This window comes from Mchenga conophoros, linkage group LG5 (genome assembly GCF_057382185.1).
Source record: "Mchenga conophoros isolate Kocher_MC1m ecotype Shallow Benthic linkage group LG5, M_conophoros_male_GT1.1, whole genome shotgun sequence".
In the NCBI taxonomy this organism is placed as follows: domain Eukaryota; kingdom Metazoa; phylum Chordata; class Actinopteri; order Cichliformes; family Cichlidae; genus Mchenga; species Mchenga conophoros.
Window position 1 is genome coordinate 872,424 of NC_140530.1, and position 16,477 is coordinate 888,900.

At 43.3% G+C, this 16,477-nt stretch overlaps 1 protein-coding gene across 2 annotated transcripts; it reads right to left on the reverse strand.

Moving 5' to 3' along the window:
• Positions 1-13,035: 13,035 nt before the first annotated feature.
• Positions 13,036-16,131, reverse strand: LOC146573526 (acidic mammalian chitinase-like). 2 transcript variants are annotated; one of them, XM_085272758.1, is made up of 12 exons: positions 16,114-16,131; positions 15,939-16,027; positions 15,825-15,851; positions 15,519-15,723; positions 15,328-15,384; positions 14,925-15,090; positions 14,608-14,732; positions 14,373-14,496; positions 14,104-14,286; positions 13,871-13,987; positions 13,645-13,777; positions 13,038-13,443 (listed from the first exon to the last, which is right to left on the reverse strand). In XM_085272758.1, exons 2-12 carry the CDS (start codon positions 15,961-15,963, stop codon positions 13,187-13,189), a joined length of 1,419 nt encoding a protein of 472 aa, XP_085128884.1. In that variant the 5' UTR covers positions 15,964-16,027; positions 16,114-16,131; the 3' UTR covers positions 13,038-13,186. The 2 variants fall into 2 exon arrangements, with proteins under 2 accessions (XP_085128885.1, XP_085128884.1); XM_085272759.1 differs by lacking the exon at positions 16,114-16,131 and having other exon boundaries at positions 13,036-13,443; positions 15,939-15,978.
• Positions 16,132-16,477: the final 346 nt, after the last annotated feature.

Consider the following 16,477-nt stretch of genomic DNA (forward strand, 5'->3'; position numbering starts at 1 on the left):
AGGCTGCTCCAACGAAACTTATTGTTTTCGGAGGAAAACACGAACACAGTGTACAGTCGAGTCTTAATAGCTTACTTACAGCTGGGCTCGTCAGGCACTCTTCTTGGCTGCAGTGGTTATTATTATATTTACATGCTTCCAGCTCCCGTTTTTCCTCGATGACAACTCGTACCTTTCCACTCCCCTTTTTCTCTCTCCCTCCTCGCGCTCACAGACCCATAACGTGTATGGCAGTCCATTCTCCCTGCAGCACGGACTACACTGCCCATGATGCTGCATTCTTTAGAGCTATGCTTGTAGCATTCTGCCTGTTAGCTTAGCACAACAACAACAACAACAACAACAAAAAGGCGCTCTCTCACCCAGGAAACACACAGTCGCAGAGAGAGAGAGAGAGCGTCGCCCTGTAACCATGGCAACCGTAGCGCTGCCGCCTGGAACAACAGAACGTAGCTGTCAAACAAAACCCAAACAGTCCTGACCCGCGACAATATGAAACAGGAAAGTACCGCAGTGTAATCCATTTATTTCAACAAAGTAACTGTATTCTAAATACCACCTTTTTAAACGGTAACTGTAACGGAATACAGTTACTCATATTTTGTATTTTAAATACGTAACGGCGGTACATGTATTCCGTTACTCCCCAACACTGCTTTCGACCCAAGTTGAAATAGAGACTCTGAATCGCTGCATCTTGTAGCTGTGTCCTCTTAAATTGGTCATGGGATTTTGACACGCCCGGCGACCCCAGAGGGTTAAGTGGGAGGCGATAGAAATTAATTTACCTCTCATTACCGCTTTGAGCGTATCCCAAAGAATAGTTGGAGATACCTCCCCTGTGTCATTAACATCTAGATATTCTTTAATGTCTACCTTTAATTTGGAAACTATGGCAGGATCATTAAGGTTAAATTTCCACAATGTGGTACGTTTTTTCCTAGCCACCTGCAAAGATAGAGATAAGACTGTGGTCAGATAGATCTCTTGTTAATATGTCACAGTCCCTGACCCTACTTTAAACTTTAAACATGAAAAACTAGTCCAGCCTTGCATACACTTTAAATGAACCAGAGTAATGAGTGAAATCTATGGTAGATGCCTAGCGGTCCCTCCATACATCTATTATCCCCATCTCTACCATATAGGAATTGACTTTTCTAGTAAGTGCTGTTACCTAGTTGGTCGGGGTGGAGGAGTCTAGTTTAGGGTCAAGTCTAAAGTTAAAATCCCCCCCAAAGACAACTATCCCCTGAAAATCCACCATTAAATCAAACATATTCCTATAGAATAGCCAATCGCTCCCGGGGAGAGCATAAACATTTAAAATTGTGATTTCAGACCCCTCTATCCTTTCTGTTATTGTAACAAATCTGCCTTCCTCGTCACAGAGTTCTTAGATATGTTCATAGTTAAGTGTACCAGAGATAAGTGTAGCTACACCCGTCTTGTGTTTGGACTTAACGGAAGAGGAGAATACATATTTAAAACCCTTTCTTTTCAATCTCAAGTGATCTACTTGGTTCATGTGTGTCTACTGAAGTAGTGCAATCTGCAATCTGGGCCTTCTCCTTCCTTAGTTTGGACAGTATCTTATTCATCTTAATCACGTTCAGAACCCCGTTAACATTAAAAGAGATTACTCACTTCCCATAAAGATATATTAAGTTACCACAGCGCATAAACTCAATAGCAGCAGGCAACCCCCTCTTAAAACAGTAACAAGTGAAAAAAGTTAAGAATAAACAGAAAACATTTGAACATAACTGGATCTTGAAAGCTCCAAAGCTGGCTTCTGACAGTGGAGCACTTCCACTGACACCCTCACAACTTGAAGGGAAACCCCTTATTACTCCCTGAGTTAGGGGGCCTTCCACTGCGACGGCAGTCACAGCACGAGAAGCCCCACCCATTTTAGCTCGACAGTAACCATAATTCACCATGTTGTTGTTAAGGTTCACATAATTGAGGAAGGAGAGTACAAACAACCAGGTCCAGAAGATCTTGGTCAAACAATTGATTTTAATGAATACATGCGTGGGAAGACCATTCTGTATGCAGACAGGGATTGATCTTCGACTTAATCAAAGCATACACAGATTTTTATAGCATCAGGGTTTGAATTAATGACGCCCCTTCATACGTCACAGACAGAATATATACATACGTCAAATCAAAACCACAATGACTTTTAACACAGTTTAAAAGAACGTTGTCTTCGTCTTGATGGCAGGTACATCCTGTCACTGCTGGATGCTCGCTTGTCATCTTGACACCTCAGCAGCAGTTCTGCGACAAACTGCTCTTTTTGCAACCCCAAGCAAAACATGATTAAACTTCCACCTATAAATGGTTCTCTTTAACTAAGTGTGTGTGTGTGTGTGTGTGTGTGTCGTCCTCAAATGCTCTCTCATCTCACCTGTTGCACTTCGGACCTTTTACCAGACCAGAGGCTCATCCTTATGTGTAATAACCTAACTGAAACTATATGTACTATGTTGAATAAATGTTTTAATCAAGAACTTCTACTAAAAACTTAATAAAATAATATAAAAGTATAACAGACAATTTGAATAAGCTAGTAATTCAAATAGCCTCGTCTAACCTGCTCAGAATAACTTAGACTCTGCTTTCACTTCTGCAAACTCTCTGGAACTTCCTGTCAACTGCAACTTAGTCTTTCTGAAAGACACACACACTGTTTAAACCTCTGAATACAATATCAATACTGTAAATTATATTATTAATGCAATGGTTTACTTACAGCTGGGCTCGTCAGGCACTCTTTTTGGCTGCAGTGGTTGTTATCATATTCTATCTCCTGTTTCTGCTCGGTTTCAACTCGTAATTTTTCGACTCTCCTTTTTCTCCTTCCCTCACGCTCACACACACACAGTGGGGGGGGGGGGGGGGGGGGGGGGCAGTCCCACACGTTCTCCCTGCAGCACGGACTATACTGCCCGTGAGGCTACAGTCTTAAAGGGCCATGCCTGTAACACTCAGCTCATATTGCCTTTATATTAAATCAATTTGTGAATAATACGTTTTAAAAGATTTCTTCACATCAATATGCAAGTAGAGGTGACGTAATTTAGTGATTCACCTGATTCACCTGATCCAGCCTTAACTATAAGCTTTTTCAAAAAAGAAAGTCTTAAGCCTAATGTTGAAGGGGCTGAAGGGTCTGCTTTCCATACTACTTTTAAATATCCTAATAACCACAAGTAAGCCAGCAGTCTGAAAGTTATGTGCTCTAATTGGGTGATATGGTACTATGAGGTCTTTAAGATGTCTGTCAAAGGACTGTAAGGCCAGTATGTGGAGTGGGCCCAAAAGCAGGCTCAGTTGAAAGCAGGGACGATTTTAGCCCATTTTTGGGGGTGCTTCATGTTTGCTGCCCTACAATCCGTCCTGCTCTGTAGTAAAATCAGCGACATTTGACTGTCCTGTTGCTCCCATTGAAATGTATACAGCCTATTTAAAATCTAAAACTTAACATTGTCCGTAGCCTGCTGTTGTTATCACTGTCCTGTTTGAAATGTAATGAGAGAAACTGGTTATTTTGTCATATGTGCTGATATTGAACCCTAGGTACTAACTAGCTAATTGACTGGATGCCCATTAACCTTATAACTCCTGTTGTGTGTGTGTGTGTGTGTGTGTGTGTGTGTGTGTGTGTGTGTGTGTGTGTGTGTGTGTGTACAGAGAGACAGGCAGGTTCATAATGGATATAAGGAAGTTTTTTTAAAAACAAGAGCCACGTTTAGGTAAAAGTGTGAGATCACATGATCTATCAATAAAGGATAATGTTGGATCATCCATCCATCCATCCATCTTCATCCGCTTTATCCGGGGCCGGGTAGCGGAGGCAGCAGCCTAAGCAGAGAGGCCCAGACCTCCCTCTCCCCAGCCACCTCCTCCAGCTTATCCGGGGAACACCAAGGCGTTCCCAGGCCAAGCGAGAGATATAATCTCTCCAGCGTGTCCTGGGTCTGCCCCGGGGCCTCCTCCCGGTGGGACATGCCTGGAACACCTCACCCAGGAGGCGCCCAGGGGGCATCCTTGTCAGATGCCCGAACCACCTCAGCTGGCTCCTTTCGATGTGGAGCAGCAGCTGCTCTACTCTGAGCCCCTCCCGGATGGCCGAACTTCTCACCCTATCTCTAAGGGAGAGGCCAGCCACCCTTTGGAGGAAGCTCATTTCTGCCGCTTGTATCCGCGATCTCGTTCTTTCGGTCACTACCCACAGCTCGTGGCCATAGGTGAGGGTAGGGACGTAGATCGACCGGTAAATTGAGAGCTTCGCTTTTACACTCAGCTCCCTCTTCACCACGACGGACCGGTGCAGCGTCCGCATTACTGCAGCTGCAGCCCCAATCCGTCTGTCGATCTCCGGCTCCCTTCTCCCATCACTCGCGAACAAGACCCCGAGATACTTGAACTCCTCCACTTGGGGCAGGAACTCATCCCCGACCCGGAGTGGGCACTCCACCCTTTTCCGGCTGAGAACCATGGCCTCAGATTTGGAGGTGCCGATCCTCATTCCCGCTGCTTCACACTCGGCTGCGAACCGTTCCAGTGCGAGCTGGAGGCCATCACCCGATGAAGCCAACAGAACAACATCATCTGCAAAAATCAGAGATGAGATTCTGAGGCCACCAAAGCGAAAGCCCTCCGCCACTTGGCTGCGCCTAGAAATCCTGTCCATAAAAATTATGAATAGAACCGGAGACAAAGGGCAGCCCTGGCGGAGCCCATCACCCACCGGGAACGAGTCCGACTTATTGCCGGCAATGCGAACCAAGCTCCTGCAACGGTTGTATAGGGATCGAATGGCCCGTAGCAATGGGCCAGACACCCCATACTCCCGCAACACCTCCCACAGGACACCCCGAGGGACACGGTCGAATACCTTCTCCAAGTCCACAAAACACATGTAGACTGGTTGGGCAAACTCCCATGCACCCTCAAGTATCCTGGAGAGGATAAAGAGCTGGTCCAGTGTTCCGCGACCAGGATGAAAACCGCATTGTTCCTCCTGTATCCGAGGTTAGACTAACGGACGAACTCTCCTTTCCAGCACCCTGGCATAGACTTTCCCAGGGAGGCTGAGGAGTGTGATCCCCCTGTAGTTGGAACACACCCTCCGGTCCCCCTTCTTAAAGATGGGGACCACCACCCCGGTCTGCCGGTCCACAGATAATACCCCTGATCTCCACGCAACATTGCAGAGGCGTGTCAACCAGGACAGCCCTACAACGTCCAGAGCCTTCAGGAACTCGGGGCGGACCTCATCAACACCAGGGGCTCTGCCACCAAGGAGTTGTTTAACTGCCTCAGTGACCTCGCCCCTGGAAATTGGCGGGTCATTCCCCTCATCCCCAGACTCTGCTTCCTCCTCAGAAGACGTGTCAGTGGGATTAAGGAGGTCCTCGAAGTATTCCTTCCACCGCCTGACAATTTTCTCAGTCGACGTCAGCAGCGCTCCGCCAGCACTACACACAGTGCAGGTAGAGCACCACTTTCCCCTCCTGAGACGTCTCACGGTTTGCCAGAATCTCTTCGAGGCAGTCCGAAAGTCTTTTTCCATGGCCTCTCCGAACTCCTCCCACACCCGACAGCAGATAAAGGATCTTTATCTGCAGTAAAGATCTTTTCATACATTGTATACATTGTACCATAAGCCAAGGTGTCTCCATTTTTCTAATTTTTTTAATAATATTTTGTACATTTCAAGGACTCTTCTATTTTTGGAGTGTATTTTTTATGTATCTTTATTATATTATACACACACATTAAAAGTGAATCTCTGTCCAAAAAATGCACTGTTTACTTTTTACTCACTGTGAGCATCATTCATTATTCTCCCGCAGTAATTAAGGTTAATGTCAATGGAAAATTGTACTTAGTAGTCAGTATAATCTTTTAATAATATAAGTTTACATATGGTAGTGATAGGATGTGCAATCCTTAATAGTCTGCAAAAGCTTTGGGTGGATTCCAGAGTGCTCTGGCATTCACACCCACATCCTAGGAGCATGGGAAAAGTCGTACCTTGTCTTATTGTTTTACGGTAGGATTAACGTAGCTATGTCAGTTTTAGTCTAAGTGCCCTTTTTTAAATATAGATTAACTGTTGGATTCTCCAGACCAGCAGGTTAAGTGAAGTCGTTTATGGGGTCACACTCTGACACACACTCTGACACACACACACACACACACACACACACACACACACCTCCACATTCCAATGTAAGGAATAAACGACCACTGAAGTATAAATAAAGACCAGGGCAGTCTCAGCGTGGCGAGTCTCTGAGCCCTCACTCTCTCGTGCGAGCGTTCTGGTGACTGCCCTTGCTAGCAAGAAAACTGTGTGTTTCTCTGTGTGATTCTCAGCTGAAGAAGTGTTAGAATATATTTCTTAACAGTTAGGATATGTTTTTTTTTTTTGTTTTTTTTTATTCCAATCCATTCTTCTTTGGCAGCATTTAAATAGCCATTATCAGATTTGATGATTTTGTTACAGACTTTTCAAAAAGTGTTTTGCTTTTGTTTTCACAAACGTGGGATTAAATTGTGTTAAAATGTACAAAACAGTGATGTCATGTTTTGAGAAGAGGACTCAGGCACAGAGAGACTTGATGAATTTAAGAATCTTATGATTTAATAAAGAAATTTGCAGACTTGCACTGAGAGGGTAAAATTATGATGACTGATAATGGAGATGAAGACAACAGACGATGAGGACAGGGAGGAACAGGGGTTTAAATGCACCAAGGAGACAGTCAGAGAGAACTCGGGACAAGTGGAGACATTTAGGGATGCAGGGACTGACAGAGACAGGGAAGAAGTCTCATTGTGACGAGTAAAGTTTGGGCACCTCTTTGGGTGCTCAGCACCCCCAAAGCTCTGATCCTAGAATCGCCCCTGGTTGACAGACTGGTTCACAATAATTTATTTAACTTAGGAGTTTCAACAATGAAAACATGGCAGAAGCGAGAGTCTCGTGTGGGTCAGAGGGAAAGAAGGGTTGTTGCCAGGCAGAGAACACGGGCAGTAAGTAAATCTTGATAGAGTCAATCCTTACTTAAAAAGCAGCAAGGAGCTCTTGGAGGAAGCAACAGAGCTAATGTTCAGGTGAGTGGTGAGAAGGACTCTCAAGACAAGAACTGGAATTAAAAAGCTCCTCCTAAGCTCAGCTCTGCTGAGCCCCCCGCGGTCCGCAGCGCTGTTGAAAAGGCTGTGGAAGTCCCTGTATTAAACACGTAAACCAGGGGCCCGTTCTTCGTACCTCGCTAAGTAGGTTAGCTGGATTAGATTGTTGACGATTTCGCGTGATCTTGGATCGTTCGGTTCCCCGAAGCCCATCCGGGACTTGCTGTCATAGCAACAGAGCCGGAAGCGTAAACCTGCTCGGGAGCAGGCTTACTTTATGTAAACAGGATTAGATCGCGGCCACGCAGGTATGCCCGCGTCATTCATACGAAAGCAACAGCGATATTCCACCACTGTTTCACCATAAATAAATAACATCAATGTAACTAAAGACAATGCAGCACTTGATCCTTTTATTGATTTCACACAGATACATACAGGTCATTTCCTAAAAAAGGGAAATCTACTATTAACATTCTATTACATGTATGTTGTTATTACAGATGTAATTCATATTTCAGAGTAGCAATTGCAAATTACTTTGTGTAATCAAGATGAGAGACCACGGCTATAAAAGTGAAGGTGGATTTGGGAACCCTGTCGCAGCCATGTCCTGTCCGTATACGCGAGCCACCCATTGCGGAAGGTGCAAGATTGATAAGGAGAGTCCTCAGAATTCAGCGTATATTGCGGGACAGACAGGATCCTTTAGCTCAGCGCGACAGTGTGCTCATAGAGAGATATCGATTTTCCCGTGAGGATATAATTTACTTAACCAACTTGTTGACGAGCGGGTGCAGGAGCACCACCTGTCTTTTTTTTTGCTCTGCCCTTTTCTTGGTTGCTGTTATAAACAAACAGATTATTCCAGGGTCTCTTTCCAAGAGACGAAAAGCAATATAAGTGATAAATATTACCATTCTGTAGAATATTCTTATATTTCACTTTTACTTGTTCCCATGTTCTAGTGGGTCCTGTTGTGGCTCTAATGTGTAAGGGGATATAATATAACATATTATAATATAATATAATGTAATATAATATTGGATAATATGGTGTAATATAATAAATCTACCCTACCGCCTACTGGTGTTGGCCAGAGGGGCCGATGGCGCGATATGGCAGCCTGGCTTCTGTCAGTCTGCCCCAGGGCAGCTGTGGCTACAACCGTAGCTGCCTCCACCAGTGTGTGAATGTGAGAGTGAATGAATAGTGGCATTGTAAAGCGCTTTGGGTGCCTTGAAAAGCGCTATATCAATCCAATCCATTATTATTATTATTATTATTATTATTATTATTATTATTATTATTAAATTACTTACGAGTTTAATTTGTCAGCAACTTTCTGCCAGCCCTCTCTCCTTGCTTTTGCAGCCTTTGCAGTGTTCCCTTGCGTTCTGATTAAACTCTGAAACTCCTGAAATCCCTCACTCAAGAGTTCTTGCTCTGCTGCCGAAAAATACCGAGCACGCTCCGTCGACATTTTCGCCGACCAATCAGAGGGTTGCCGATCAATGTTTCCACTATCAATGCGTAGCCCCTTTTACGACACCCAGACGTAGAGACCTAAAATTCATTCCAGATACACAATATAACCATCCCTCCCAAACAGTGGTCACAAATCAGTCCAAATGTGTGGTAGTGGGCACATCTGCTATATTGAGATAATCCATCCCACCTCATCAGGATGCTGATCTGACATCATGAGTAGTGCACAGGTGTACCTCAGACTGCCCACAACAAAAGGCCACCCTGGAATGTGCAGTTTTTTGCGCTATTGGGGGTCTGGGGACCCAGAACCGGTCAGTATCTGGTGTGACCACCATTTGCCTCATGCAGTGCAACACATCGTCGCATGGAGTCTATCAGATTGTCAATTGTGGCCTGTGGAATGTTGGTCCACTCCACTTCAATGGCTGTGCGAGGTTGTTGGATATCCGTGGGAACTGGTACACGCTGTCGTATACGCCGGTCAAGCACATCCCGAACATGCTCAATGGGTGACATGTCCGGTGAGTATGCTGGCCATGCAAGAACTGGGACATTCTCAGCTGCCATCTGCCCTGAACAATGTGAACCATGATTCATCCGTGAAGCGCACACCTCTCCAACGTGCCAGACGCCATCGAATGTGAGCATTTGCCCACACAAGTCTGTTACGGCGACGAGCTGGAGTCAGGTCAAGACCCCGATGAGGACGACGGGCATGCAGTTGAGCGTCCCTGAGACGGTTTCTGACAGTTCTTGCAGAAATTGTTTGGTTGTGCAAACCAATTGTTCCAGCAGCTGTCTGGGTGGCTGGTCTCAGACGATCTTGGAGGTGAACCTGCTGGATGTGGAGGTCCTGGGCTGGTGTGGTTACACGAGGTCTGCGGTTGTGAGGCCGGTTGGATGTGCTGCCATATTCTCTGAAACGCCTGTGGAGACGGCTTATGGTTGAGAAATGAACATTCAATGCACGGGCGACAGATCTGGTTGACATTCCTGCTGTCAGCATGCCAATTGCACGCTCCCTCATTGCTTGTGGCATCTGTGGCATTTTGCTGTGAGACAAAACTGCACATTCCAGGGTGGCCTTTTGTTGTGGGCAGTCTGAGGTACACCTGTGCACTACTCATGATGTCAGATCAGCATCCTGATGTGGCACACCTGTGAGGTGGGATGGATTATCTCAATATAGCAGATGTGCCCACTACCACACATTTGGACGGATTTGTGACCACTGTTTGGGAGGGATGGTTATATTGTGTATCTGGAATGAATTTTAGGTCTCTACGTCCATCCCATGGGGAATGGGAGCAGTAACAAAGGTGTTGCGTTTATATTTTTGTTGAGTGTATATAAATAAAACTGAATTAAATGGAACTGATAGTGAAGTACTGGTTTAGGATTTGTCTTCAAAATGCTCACAATAATTTATCATTTATAGCTTTTTCTCTCTGTAGCACTAAAAGAACCATAGTTTTCCACAGCTGCATACCAAACAGATAAATAGCGCACTTAAGTAACACAATGTAGTATTTCATTCAGTGACATATATTATTATTATTATTATTAAACTAATAAAATTTGACAATGAAAGTTTGATAATACCAACCATTGAATAAAATATCTTAAACCTTAAACTTCAAAGAAATGCCAAAAAACTAAAATTGCTTCCTCATACCCTTTTTTCTTTTGTGTTTTCTTTTTTATATTTATTATTTTATGTGATATGTTCTTTGTTTTGAAGTTGTTTCATCCCTGCAGGATCACTTTGTCACAGTACGGCTGTGTGCAGGCAAAAGTAGGACCCAAACGCAAACTCACAGAGACAAAAGGTAAACTCAAAAAACACAGCTTTATTGCTGGCGTGGAGTGGGACACGAAAAACAATACAAAATAAACTAAACTGGGAAAACTAAAGCACAAGGAGCCACAGGGAAAAATCACACAACTATGATGGAGACTACGACACTGACAAAGAGAAACACAGGGCTTAAATACACAGAGGGATAACGAGGGAATGAGACACAGAAGGAGGGCACAGCTGGGAGAAATCAGGACTGGACGAGACAGAGACGCAAAACTAGAAACACTCACATGAGGCATGGACCTTCAAAGTAAAACAGGAAGTATCACACAGAGACGCGAACTAGACACAGTGGAGACAGCAACTAAGAAACAGAGACAAACCATAAGGCAGAGGTCTAAGAACCAAAATACACAGAGGGAAATACTCAGCTTTGAACACAAGAGACTAGACTAGAGGGAGTAACAAAAGACCAACCATGAGAACATAATACACAATGCAGGGTGACAGAAAACAAGAAACTCGAACATGCAAAGACACACAATAAACAGAACAGAGGGGGCACAGAGAGACATGAAGGGCAGGGGAGACTTAACATGGGTTGAAACACAAGGGGGAACTAATAAGCAAATCAACATAGGAGGCCTAATGAGCTAAACATACTATAAACATCAAAATGAACTAAAACTCAAAACACTGGGTCCTAAGACCCAGGATCGTGACACACTTAACATATTGTTAAAATTTTTCCTAGTTAGATCACTAACAAAAACAGGCATTCACCTGTTATTCAGAGGAGATGTGATTCCTGTCATGACTCATAAATGACTTTTTTTTCTGGACTGCTAAATCACTATCAGACTCTGGATTGAGACTTGCCCCTTTGATGTTGTGACTATACAGCACAGTTGTTCCAGGCTTACTGAAAACAATTACCATTCACTGCTCACGATATTGATAATATGTCTGTGAAGGTTCTCAGTCATCCAGGTCATCGTAGTCAAAGGAGCTTGCAAAGAAAAGCGTCTGGACTTCTTTAAGTTGCTTGAAGACGTTTCACCTCTCATCCGAGAAGCTTCTTCAGTTCTAAGGTCAAATGGTGGAGAGTCCCAGATATAAACCTAGTGGGAGTGACCCCCCACAGAGGGACAAAAGGACCCTTGATGATCCTCTAATCGCCTGAGCCAAGGTGTGAAACTGGGTGTGGGTCCCAATCAGCCAGAGTTTCGGGTGAGCTCATTGTGAAACCTGGCCCCACCTTATCATGCGAATTCCTGAGGTCAGATGGCCCAGGATGTGAGTGGGCGTTAAGGCGTCTGGGAAGGGATCTCAAAACTGGATTATAGATGGCAGAGAGTTGGTGTCGTAAACCCCGCCTCTGTTCAAAGATGGTCGCTCACAGTGGACATAGAAGCTTCTTTCACTCCTCTTTCAAACCATCTGTCCTCTCTGTCCAAAATGTGAACATTGGCATCCTCAAAGAGTGTCCTTTATCCTTAAGATGCAGATGGACTGCTGAGTCTTGTCCTGTGGAGGTGGCTCTTCTGTGTTGTGCCATGCGCTTGTGAAGTGGCTGTTTGGTCTCTCCAATGTAGAGGTCTGAGCATTCCTCGCTGCACTGTACAGCATACACCACATTGTTAAGTTTGTGTTTTGGCGTTTTGTCTTTCGGGTGAACCAGTTTCTGTCTGAGCGTGTTGCTGGGTCTGAAATACACCGGGATGTCATGCTTGGAGAAAACTCTCCTGAGTTTCTCTGATACGCCGGCTACATAGGGGATGACAATGTTGTTGCGTCTGTCCTCCCTCGCTGGTGTCTGATCTTCTTTTCTGTGCCTCTTTGCTGACTTTAAGAACGCCCATTTAGGATAGCCGCACGTTTTGAGTGCTTCCTTTACATGTGTGTGTTCCTTCTTTTTCCTTCAGGCTTAGAGGGAACATGTTCTGCCCGGTGGTGTAGGGTCCTGATTACTCCAAGTTTGTGTTCCAGAGGGTGATGGGAGTCAAAGAGGAGGTACTGGTCCGTGTGTGTGGGCTTCCGGTAAACTTCGATGTTGAGTTTGCCGTTCTCTTCAATGTGCACCGCGCAGTCCAGGAAAGGCAGACAGTTGTCCTTTGTGTCTTCCCTGGTGAACTTGATGTTCTTATCCACAGCGTTAATGTGCGCAGTGAAGGATTCCTTAGAACTGAAGAAGCTTCTCGGATGAGAGGTGAAACGTCTTCAAGCAACTTAAAGAAGTCCAGACGCTTTTCTTTGCAAGATATTGATAATAGTTTTTATATAACAGAGTGAACTACTTCCATAAACATTAATCTGGCAGTTCAAATCGATTATGATATGATTATGATACAATGTCTATTATGTTACTATTATGTACACTCAGTTTCTGTGACTGAAATGAAATCCCATGAGTGTATATGTAGTTAATAAAATCCATTATATTATATATTACTGTTGCATAGATGCTTAACAATAGTTGTAAGAGGCAACTTTTTTAAATAAAACTTTTCAGAAAAAAATATTATATTTTATTATTAATAAATATAGCAAAATAATAAGCCAATTTGTAATAAGGTACTTTGAAGATTTTGTTTTGGAATTTGCAACCTGTATGAGACATTTAAACAAAAAAAATCATTTAGGTAAATGATTGTACGTATACAAGATGAGTTTAATGATGATGTTTAATGAATGATGTTTGCATCAGATTTAATACACACTGCCTTCACTCTTGGCTCATGGCCAGCCACAACACTTGCAACCGTCATGAAAGACAGATCCAGATCCACACTGGGAAACATGGGTCACGCCACCAGCACAGTTGTAAAAGCTGCTTTGGTCATCTGGGTTTGGGTAAAGGCCATCTGGTTTCCCATTGCAGAATCCCGGTCCCGGGGCATGGGTGGTAGTGGTTGTGGTTGTGGTGGTGGTGGTTGGAGTGGTGGTGCTCGCTCCAGGTTTTGGGGTGGTGGTTGGGGGTAGTGGGGGAAGCTCTGGAAAATACAAAGTTTAAATTCATGTTTATATAAGTCACTGCTTAAAATCAATTCTACCTTCTGAAAATATGCTTGTTTAGAAAATATTACGTCTTCATATCTAAATTTCACAGGTTCTTATGATACCAGTTGCACACTGTTTTTTTAAACATAGAAAGACTAAAAGAAATCATTGGCGTTAATCTGCTTTGGGCATACCAATTTCAAGAAGGTTGCGCAGATGAGAGAGCAGAGGATGGGGACCCTCCCCGCAGAATTTTCCTGCAAAGTCATCCAAATCAAGAGCCCACACAAAGGCCCCGCCAAACTTCTGATCTTTCAGGTAACGTACCTATTGGGGAAAAATTAAACAGATTGATATCACTACCTTGTACATACATAAATGTGTTAAACATAAAGAAATGATGCGAGTTTTCTCGCTTACCTTGGTTTCATAGCTCTCCTTGTTGTCAAATCCTACCCACTCATTGTTTTTGAAAGCATAGGGGACTTTCTGGTCTTCAATCCAGTTAATGGTGCTGCCTTTCACGAAGGTACAGATCTACAGCACAGACTACATGGTTAACATTTGTCGTTTTATAAATATCATTAGATATCAAAGCAACATATGCTATACATCATGAGGCAATCATTAAATTCCAGCCTTAAGAAATGTACCTCATAATAAGACCAGAATCCAGCTTCACGGGTGTATGGACCAGCTGATGCTGGGCCGCTAGCTGGAGCACCAACACCAGTGTTTGATGATGTCAGGCGGAAGGTACGACCATAAGATGCAAATCCCATCCTCAGCTTCTCCAGTGGGGTGCCATTGTCTCTCCAATATTTCATGGCATAGTCCTATAGAAGTTAAAAAATGTGAAGTTTGTGTTCATAAGAAGGTATGTCTCAGATTCCTTTTATTTCAGTTTTAACTGTTTACGTACAATGTTGAAATAGATAAGGTCACCAGCGTCAAATGATCCACGGTACAAAGGGCTGTTGTGTCCAGTGAATTGCTCCCAAGTTCCATGGAAGTCGTAGGTCATTATATTGATGAAATCTAATTCTCTGCAATAAGGAAATAAACATAAACAGTGACTTTCATGCTTACATTGCACAACTGTCAGATTTCTAAAAGTAGTAGATGAAGTAAGATGGTTTATAAAGCAGGACCCTCACTTGGCTATCTCAGCGATCTCATATCCAGCATCAATGGTTCCTTTTCCAGCAGCAACAGCAGCAGTTAGCATGAGCTGGGGATTGCCGGTAGCTTGGGCTTCAGCTGCAAAGGCAGCAACAAGTTCCTATAAAAGTGCACCACATAACAGTGTAAGAATGGAGTCCATGGGGTGGCTGTAGTTTAGGAGGTATAGCAGATCATCTACTGATTGGAAGGTTAGTGGAATCAGTCCATTTAGCATTTACCATTCAAGTATGATACAAACGAAACAACATCAATGAGATGTAGATTTTAAAAAATGGAGATCTATACCCACCCTGCAGAGCAGAGTAAACCTCTGTTTGTCCTCAGGAGGACTTCCACGGGATCCAGGGTACTCCCAGTCCAAATCCAGACCGTCAAATCCATGAGTCCTCAGAAATCTGATAGTAGACTGGATGAACTTCTGACGATTAGCTGCAGTAGAAACTGTGATGGAGAACCTGCAAAAAAACAAAAAAACACAAAAACCAAGTTAACATTTGATCTTTATAGTAAAATCTGCTTAGTGCTTTATGTCTTTAACAGGAGAATTGTGATTAATGTTTGCTGTGTTTAATAATGGAAACTTCTTTTTGATTTTGATTTGATTCAGACTGATGGTTTACACATAATATTTGGTTAGCTACGTACCATTGTCCTAATGTGAAATAATTTTCTTTCTTTAAAGTATTTCTTACTGTGTTGACCCAAAGTTCCATCCACCAACGGCCAAGAGAGTCTTCAGGTGGGGATTCCTGGAAACAGCAGAAAACTTGTAATATCATTAAAGAAACTGTAATATCTTAGTGGAAAACTCTTAAAGACACGATACGCTCAAGAGGTATTGTGTTTTGCTTTACCTCTGACCTATAGGATAATATCCACTTACTTGGTCTTCAGATCATTGAAAGACTTGTAGAGGACGTCGTCATTCCACTCGTAGGTAACCAGCTCATTGTTGTAGTTGATGATGGAGAATGCATAGATGAGGGTGGTGCATAGGAAAGGGTCCACATTTTGTGGCAGAAACTTTCCATCTCCAGGCCTGTACTGGGACCAGTTGGTGAAGTAGCACTCCATCCTGCTGGCAGATCCTGTGGCGGTGCAAAGTAATATTAATAAAGCACAGGTCCCAGTAGTGATACACAAGTAGTGATCAAAATGTCAGTTGTTTACCAAAGTAAACCCAACTTACCCAGCTGGCTTATCACCAGGCACAAACCTATGGAAATTTTAATATAAGAGTAAGCAAAATAAAAACTTGCATGATATACTTATATTACATAGATCCAGTAAATTCTTAAAATACCTGCTAGAATTGTGAGCCTGGCCATCTCAGATTCACTTCTTAAGAGTTCACTTAATAAAAATGAAGTTGGTTCTACAAATCAGGCAACACTGTAAGACGTATAAAAGTATATATAAATAAATAATCACAATTACGAGAGAATAACTTCGAGAGACTGTTCCCCTTGTTTACTCACCTTGAGACCAGATGAAATACCCAAAAAAGCTGCAGCGAAGGTGGGTCTTTTATACACCTGATTGTATTATGAAAACCAGGAAGGTATAGCACTCTTTCGTAAATCCAAGTCATAAATGGTTTCTTTATTAGGATGTGCTTTGATAAGAGAGTGCTCAGTCTTAGCCATAAGTAGACAATAATTTACTCTATGTGGTATTCTTTTTATGTATATGACCCTGGTGTACTTTAGGTCACTAGATATATCACATTATCATCAGTATTCAGTTAAACCAATCTTAGGACACAATAATCTCCTGATATAACCTTGTTTTGGATACAGAGCATATTGTTATGCTGTCATGGTAACCTTACCTGGGGAAATA

Excerpts from the sequence above, each read along its gene's own strand:
- LOC146573526 (XM_085272759.1), bottom strand. The coding sequence starts at position 15,963 with ATGGCCAGGCTCACAATTCTAGCAG. Across the intron at positions 14,733-14,924 it reads GGTTTACTCTGCTCTGCAGG|GAACTTGTTGCTGCCTTTGC; the intron begins GTGGGTATAGAT and ends GCACTTTTATAG. Across the intron at positions 13,988-14,103 it reads GATTCTGGTCTTATTATGAG|ATCTGTACCTTCGTGAAAGG; the intron begins GTACATTTCTTA and ends TCTGTGCTGTAG.